We start from the raw sequence: 7994 nt of genomic DNA on the forward strand, positions 1-7994 counted from the left end.
ATGAAGCTACTGAAGAATTCCTTAGCATGTCCACAGTCCATCTTCTAGTGTCCATAGTTCCCTACGGGAGCACGATGTTGGCATAAGACAATCCGTGGGGTGGGGCATCGTCACGCAGCTGGTGCCTGTGGGATGCCCTGGACAGCATTCAGGCATGAATGCAAAAGGCCAATGCAATAATCCCGTGGGAGTGGCGCACTTGATTACAGTATGCCACCAGAGGCCTTCTGCTGGGTCAGCTCTGTTTGAAGAACTCGAACTGAAAGTAAAATATAATTGTGAGTAGTGTGAAATTACTGAGAATTATAAGTAAACAGTGTCAGTTACAAATCTGTCAGCTCAGCACGAGAACAATTGTGTGCCTGCTTTGGTTTGCCTAGTGAGGACTAGCATAAGCACGGGTATGCAAATTCTCCAATAGAATCCCAATACTTCTCTCTCTATCCCATACCCAATTCATGTATGGCATCTGACAGTCCTGGTCTTTCTGGTCAGCTACAGGGGTTCCACCTGGAAACAACAGGGTGAAATGTATTTAGGCAACAAAAAGCTTCAAGTTTGCAGCTTTTAACATGCTGGATAGCATTTCACTATCCGTGATCATCATTTGCAAGCCTTAAATTTTGGCAGTGTCATTTATAAAACCCTCTACAATTTTTGAAAAGAAAACCATCTGATCACTCACTGTGGCATTTCTAAGCTATCACAGGCCATATGAGGACAGGAAAACATTGTTTGGTTGTTCAAATCGGGTCGGAGCTTAAAACCTGAGCGGTATCACTCGACACCGCTGCTTGATTGCGGGTTTCTGAGCCTTAAATTCTGACTGTATCACATGTTACACCACTCACTGTGGCTTTTATAAGCTATTGAAGGCTATATGAGGACAGGAAAGCTGTGTTCTGTTGTTGATAGTGTATCAGAGCTTAAAACCTGAGGGGTATCATTCGTAACTGCTGCTTGACCGCAAGGTTTCGAGCCCCAAAATTCTAACTGTATCACACGCTGAATCATTCACCGAGGCTTGTATAAGCTATCGAAAGCTGCACAAGAACAGGAAAACGTCGTTCGGTTGTTGTAATTTGGTCGGCGCTTAAAGGGACGGTCTCGTACACCCTGGCCCATCCACAAAGCGTACCATTCGATTCCTCATTGCTGAAAACGTAATACCGTAATACTGTGAATTCGCTCGTCCAGGATCGTCACGGTTATTAAATAAACGAATTAAGTTGATAAGAACCGCGCCAGCACATCGCGATTTCTGTTGGCAACAGCGATATCCGCTTCGATGGCAGACCGCTCATTGGTTGAACAAATCGTCTGCTGTCGCGCCTTTTTGCAGCGGTGAGAGCAGACGACTTCCAAAAGGTGCTCGAGGATCACGGCGACGGCAATAAATTTGCTGCATGTGGGCTGGTCAAACGAAAGACGCGTACTGTAAACTGTGGCCGAACAACAATGTCAATACGTCTCGCACCTTCATTTCGAGCGGGAGTTTACATGGATGACTCCACCTAATAAAGGCAGTTGACGCTTATTTACTAACTTGTCTCGTATCGTTCGGTATTATACTTCTGCATATGTCGCCACTTACTATCAGGGTTTACCACTGCTTTTTCCTTCTTTTCGTCAGACAGATGTCAAATTTAAAGCAAAGTTCGCGCGTGCGACCCTAGATGGCGCTGCTCCCCCTTGTCTATATAAGCTCTGACTGCCCTGCTTCTCTCGTCTTTCCTTTTTGACTCGAACAGTTGGCAACGAAATCTTACTCCATCGCCGTTTTCTGTTTACTTCTGGATCGCATTTTCTACTAATTTCTTATTCTCTTTTTTTTTTGTGGGCTAGCTGCAACTCAGGTAAGTTGCTTGTTGTGTGGGTGATTTACATCTGAAGTTTCTTTTTTTTTTTGTAGGGTTAAGCTTCCCCGGGAGTCGCTTCCGGGTAGCTTTGTGTTTTCATTAACCACTTTCGGTTCCCACCGCGGCTTCAGAACACTTGTAGCTTCCACAAATGTTGCTTCCTCTGTGACCGCTTCCCCGGCGCTGCACAGGAGCTACCTCTGAGGTTGCGCTGCCACATTTTGGCCACTTTGGGCCGCGTTTTCGTTTTTGGGCCGGATGGCCATGCTTGGGCTGGATAGCCATGTTTGGGCCGGATGGCCATGCTTGGGCTGGATAGCCATTTTCTGAGCGATACCCTTTCCCACTCGGGGTGAAACATTAACCTTGTCGGGATGACAGGGGTATTCGTTCTTCGTAGTCTGCGTGCCCGTACTGCTAGGATCAGCTAGAAGTTTCGTTTTTTTTATGCAGAGACCATGGCTGCACCTTCAGGAACAGAACCTGACCTGAGGGCTATGGTGGAATTCCTCACAGAGACGGTGGCCTGCCTGGTCCAGCGCTTACCTCCCCTGCCGGCGCAGGAACTGGACGTTGAGTCCGACGTCTATGTGACAGACAGGGAGGAAGATCTTCACCCCCCAATCATCTCCCCCCATTCCCCCCACGATCCCGATGTGGCGGGTGAGGGTTCCATGCCAGCAGTGGACGACTGGCTAACTGGCTTCGCAGGGGTGGGGCACCGTGAGGTGTCCCCCGCCATCATTGGCTTCGTCCGGGGCCACTGGGGTCCTGACGGGAGGTCCGAACGGTGCCGCAAGGCCCTTGCGGACTTCCCCCGTTTGAAGCTCCCGTTCCTGGTGGTTCCGGATTTGAATCCGGAAGTGAAGGTGCTAGCACTGGAGGCAGCCCGTCAGCGGCGACGTCCAGGCGACAGTGAACCAGATTGTGGGAGCGTGAGGCAACGTGATCAAGCCTTGCGGGATGGCCAAGCTGCCATCGTCTCCGCGGTGAGCCCCTTGGTGGCTCTCTTGGAGCATTGTTCCGAGGAATCATCTACAGCTCCAGGGGACCCACCTTCTGGAATGCCGCACGGTCAGGGGCGAGTGGATCGACGCGTGGTCGCCGACCACTTAGCGGCTGCCCTGTCACACTTGGGACGGCTATTCACCTCTCTCGGTAATGAACGCCGAGAGAGTGTGCTGAACAGGGTAGCCCCGGACCTGCGGTCCCTGGTTACCAGGGACCATCTCGACGAGGAGGGTGCTGCCCAACTATTTGGGCAGCAGTTCCTCGACCAGATTCGAATGCGAAACGAGACGTACAAGGTCCTCAGGGAAGCCCGACAGGGCACACAGAGGGGCAGCCCGAGGAACCTGCTCTGAAACGAAGCCGCCCGGGGTCCAGCAGTACCCTCCGCCAGCCCTTTCCAGGCCGGCCCTTCCCAGGTGGACCTCAGGGAAGGGCATTTCGAGGCCCACGGGGTAAGTCTCCTTTCCTCTTCTCCTCCAGCAGGCCGACTGGCCCGCTGTCTCCCGGTGTGGAAACTACTCCCAAGGGATGCATGGGTTCTACAAACCATAAGGGGATATCACCTCGAATTCTCCCACCCACCCTCCCTCGCGGGTTAAACGCTTCTAACGCGCCCAAGGCTATACCCAAACCCTACCGCTATTCCTGTGATAGAGGAACTGCAGCTCAAGGGAGCTATATCCCCCATCCCTCTGCACACAGCACGGTTTCTGTCCCCTTTCTTTCTTGTTCCAAAGAAGGACCGGCAGTTGAGGCCAGTCCTGAATCTCAAGCAGCTCAACCTGTTCATTCACCACAAACATTTCAAGATGGAGGGCTGGGACACAGTGAAGGATCTGCTACTTCAGGGAGATTATCTGGTTCGCATCGACCTGAAGGATGCCTACTTGTCAGTTCCTATAGCCAAGCGGGACAGACCTTGGCTCTGCTTCCTGCATCAGGGGAGGTGTTACCAATGGAACGTTCTCCCATTTGGCCTCTGCTCGGCACCGCGGGTGTTCACCAAGCTTATGAAACCTGTAGTTGCCCATCGAAGGTCTCAGGGGATTCGACTGGTAATATTCTTAGACGACATCCTCCTCATGGACCAATCACCTGGTCGCTTGAGGTCCTCCATGCAGACAGTCGTAAATCTGTTACATTCTCTGGGCTTTGTGGTAAATCAGACAAAATCTCATCTCACCCCAACTCAGACTCTCACCTTCTTGGGATTCGAGATCATGACGGTACCATTGGCACTGTGCCCCCCCGTCGACAAGGGGTTAGCAATCAAACAGGAGATAGATTCCATACTCGGAGAGAGCATAGGTGTGAGGGCCCTAGCGAGCCTGATAGGTCGTCTGAATGCTACTTCCTTGGGTGTTCTGGCAGCTCCTCTACATCTCAGGTCGCTCCAGTCTCTCTTGCATCGGGCTTTACAGATAGGCTCTTACGAGACCACAGTTAGACTCTCCTCAGCAGCCAGGGAGGATTTGGGGTGGTGGCGCACAGTCCTCCTGTCCCACCCCAGGCGGAGCTTGCACGAGAGTTCAGTCCTTCAGACCATTCAAACAGACAGTTCTCTGCGAGGTTGGGGCGCTCACTCTCAGGGTCTGGTAGTTGGTCAGCAGTGGACCACCGAGCAAGCCCAGCTCCACATAAACGAGTTGGAGTTGATAGCGGCATTCTTGGGGCTCCAGGCTCTCGGGAGGGCATCCGACCAGGGCTGCATCCTACTGCAGCTCGACAACAGGGCAGCAGTGGCTGCTATCAATCGCATGGGGAGCACTCGCTCCAGCAGTCTCAACAAAGTAGCCCTTCAGCTGTGGTCGTGGTGTCTGAAGCGAGGCCTAACGGTGCGTGCTCAACATATTCCCGGACGATTGAATGCTGTGGCAGACAGGGCCTCTCGTGTCCACTTCGACAACAGCAGTTGGAAACTTCATGTGCCCACGTTTCGGAAGATCGACAGCCTCTGGGATCCTATCAAGATGGATCTCTTCGCCGATCTGTCGAACCACGAAGTTCCACATTATTTCAGCTGGAAACCGGACCCAGGAGCAGCAGGGGTGGATACTTTCACCCAGATCTGGTCAGGACCGGGTCTTTATGCATTTCCCCCCTTCAACCTAGTGAATCGATGTCTCCGGAAAATGTGCGAGTCAGGCGGGGACCTCATCTTGGTAGCCCCGACCTGGCCGTCGCAGCCATGGTACCCCTCTCTGTTGCGTCTGGCTTGCGAAGAACTTCGACTCATCCAACCCCTTCAGGATCTTATCCGCAATCCGCAAGGTGTATTTCACCCATTGGTAGGCCACAGCCTTCTCCTAGCTGTGTGGAAGCTGACCAGCGACACCCTTCGCATTCGAGCCTTTTGGGAGAGGCTGCAGGGCTTATCTCCGCGTCTTGGCGAGAGGCACCCGGCTCGCCTACAATTCCTGCTGGCTGAGGTTTGATAGCTGGTGCAGTGCACGGTTGCTTGATCCCTTTTCTCCCCCTTTGAATACAGTCTTGAACTTGCTCGCGTACCTGCACTACCAGGAACATTTATCGTACAGGACCATTAATAGCTATCGGTCAGCCCTTTCCCAAACTATTGGTGTTTGCGAGGGCCATCCTTTGAGAGAACACCCAGCGGTCACCCGGCTACTGAAAGGAGTGTTAGACCTAAAACCCCCTCGTCCTCGTTACTCTGACATGTGGCCGGTGGAGTCAGTTACTTCTTTCATTTCTTCCTTAGGGGAAAATGATTCCCTACCTCTGCGCCTGCTATCGTACAAGCTGGTTATGCTTCTGGCTGGCTACTGCAGGGCGCTCAGCCGATCTCTGTTTGCTGTCCATGGATGACATTAAGCGTCAGCCGGCTGGCTGGGAACTGCGGCTTGACGGCTTACGGAAAACATCACGGCCCTCTAAACCCTGGCCATCCCTGTTCGTCCCGGCTCTACTTCGGGAGCCCTCCCTCTGCCCAATTCTGTGCCCAGAAGCATATCCAACACGTACGCTCACCCTCCGTACTGGATGTTCCAGACTCCTCTTGACTACTCAGAAACCCCACAGACCTGCTTCTCGGGACATAATCACCAATTAGCTGAAGCGCATGTTACAGTCAGCGGGCATTGACATATCCCGCTTCAAAGCGCACTCCACAAGGGGTGCAGCCACTTCCAGGGCGCTGGAAAAGGGGGTCCCTATCTCTGAAATTCTGGCGGTGGCTGACTAGTCGTCAGACACCACTTTTAACTGTTTCTACAGACGAGATTTGGGCTCTAGAGCAAATTTCGGCACGCAAGTTTTGTCCCGGGTGTGCACGCAGCTTTGAACAAGCAGTGGTAAACCCTGATAGTAAGTGGCCGACATATGCAGAAGTATAATTACCAGTTCTAACGAACGGTACTTACCTGAAGTTAGAGCTGGAATTATACGATGTATAGGGAGACACTTACTATCAGGGGTTCGTCCCGCCCGGGGTTTGACCAATCCCCACCATTGCGAAGCGGTTCTGCTGGCTTGCTAGGTGCATATAATTAGCGGCTCATGTCCTTTTTCTCCCATGCCTTTCATGTACAGGTCGGGGTCGAAGCCCAACAAGCCACCAGGCCACTACGTTCTACTCTGGTTGACGATCACCAAAACTTGATGACAGTTGTGTGATGAATAAAGCTGGCGTACACACCCTCTCTTATTGTGCCTGTGTTGTCTTGGGCACTGCCCTCGGATTTCGGAAAGACGAGAGAAGCAGGGTAGTCAGAGCTTGTATAGACAAGGGGGAGCAGCGCCATCTAGGGTCGCACGCGCAAACTTTGCTTTAAAGTTGACATCTGTCTGACGAAAAGAAGGAAAAAGCAGTGGTAAACCCTGATAGTAAGTGTCTCCCTATACATCGTATAATTCCAGCTCTAACTTCAGGTAAGTACCGTTCGTTAGAACTGGTACAGTCGACCCGCGTTTATCCGGACGACTCCGTTTCCTGTGAAAATGTCCGGATAGAGGGGAAACCGGATAAGTGAAACATGAAAATCCAGAGTGATCCTAAAAAGACGTCTTTATTGACCATTATACAGAAAAGTATCCATTGTCATCCGTTTCATTCTAATACACGCATCCAGTTCTTGAGAACCTTTGCTAATGGCATTAACTTGCGAAATATTGTTCTGTTGCTCGAAAAATACTAGCGCTGTTTTCAGTGCCGCCTGCGCATTTTCTACCGTCACAGCTGGTGCATCCCCGCTTTCACCATCAGATTCTTCTTGAACACTATCGAGAGCGACGACACTGACGATGTAGTCATCTGTGATTGCAGCGCAAAGGCCATCGTTGTGGACCTTCTCAGTCTGAAATGACCATACTGCTCAGTCGATCTGTTTTGTGTGCAAAGTCGGGAAGGGAGAAAATTCTTCCTAGCAACACCCTTTTTGTGTCAGTAAAAAGGAGGCCAAGCAAGGGTTCTCGACCTCGCTTGACTTGGTGTGGGCAAAGTGTCCTTCCTAGACAATGACCGGATAATTGAAGCCGGTTGTTGGGTGTTAGTCACTTCTGTTCCCTCAAATTCTCGTCCGAGCCCGGAAGCTGAAGTCCGGATAAACGAGGGCGAAATACATAAGGAGAAATCCGTCCCCATGCTTTTTTGTCCGGATTGCGCAGGATCCGGATAAATGAAGTCCGGATAAACGCGGGTCGACTGTAATTTTGAGCACTTCCAGTTCGTCTTACCTGCGAAAAGAATATTCCGTATGGAAGTGGGTGGATACGTAACTCGGGTGTATAACAACTCTTGTCGACGACAATGTGACGAAAGTGGATATAGAAAAGCACCTGTTGGGAGTCACATACTCGAAGCATCTTCAACAAAAGGTCTGATTGTCACACGCGTGCGTGTACTCCGCACGTTTCGTTCACGATGCATATGAGGTAAGAGACGTTCTGCGAGCACGATATGTGTGGGACGGCGCCGGACGCAGCTCAAACTAAAAGCTGTCGACCGTCACGCACTCAACTGTTAGCGGCAACGGTGTCCAAAGAACTAGGGAGCTATTCTCATCAATGTAAGCTACCGGCTTACTTTACACGTCACGAGCTGTTGGGCTGAGCCACCGCGACAAGCTCCGCCTGAACGCTCCGCCCATTTCTAGGGACATTTATCCC

At 51.6% G+C, this 7994-nt stretch overlaps 2 protein-coding genes across 2 annotated transcripts; both read left to right on the forward strand.

Annotated features, from left to right (window-relative positions):
• Window positions 1-2322: 2322 nt before the first annotated feature.
• Window positions 2323-3238, forward strand: LOC135393087 (uncharacterized). Its single transcript, XM_064623646.1, has one exon. The coding sequence runs from the start codon at window positions 2357-2359 to the stop codon at window positions 3221-3223; it is 867 nt and encodes a 288-aa protein (XP_064479716.1). The 5' UTR covers window positions 2323-2356; the 3' UTR covers window positions 3224-3238.
• A 441-nt stretch (window positions 3239-3679) lies between these two features.
• LOC135392398 (uncharacterized) lies at window positions 3680-5305 on the forward strand. The gene has a single exon (XM_064623113.1). The coding sequence runs from the start codon at window positions 3680-3682 to the stop codon at window positions 5303-5305; it is 1626 nt and encodes a 541-aa protein (XP_064479183.1).
• The last annotated feature ends 2689 nt before the right edge of the window (window positions 5306-7994 follow it).

The sequence above is a fragment of the Ornithodoros turicata genome, chromosome 4, assembly GCF_037126465.1.
Source record: "Ornithodoros turicata isolate Travis chromosome 4, ASM3712646v1, whole genome shotgun sequence".
Lineage (NCBI taxonomy): Eukaryota > Metazoa > Arthropoda > Arachnida > Ixodida > Argasidae > Ornithodoros > Ornithodoros turicata.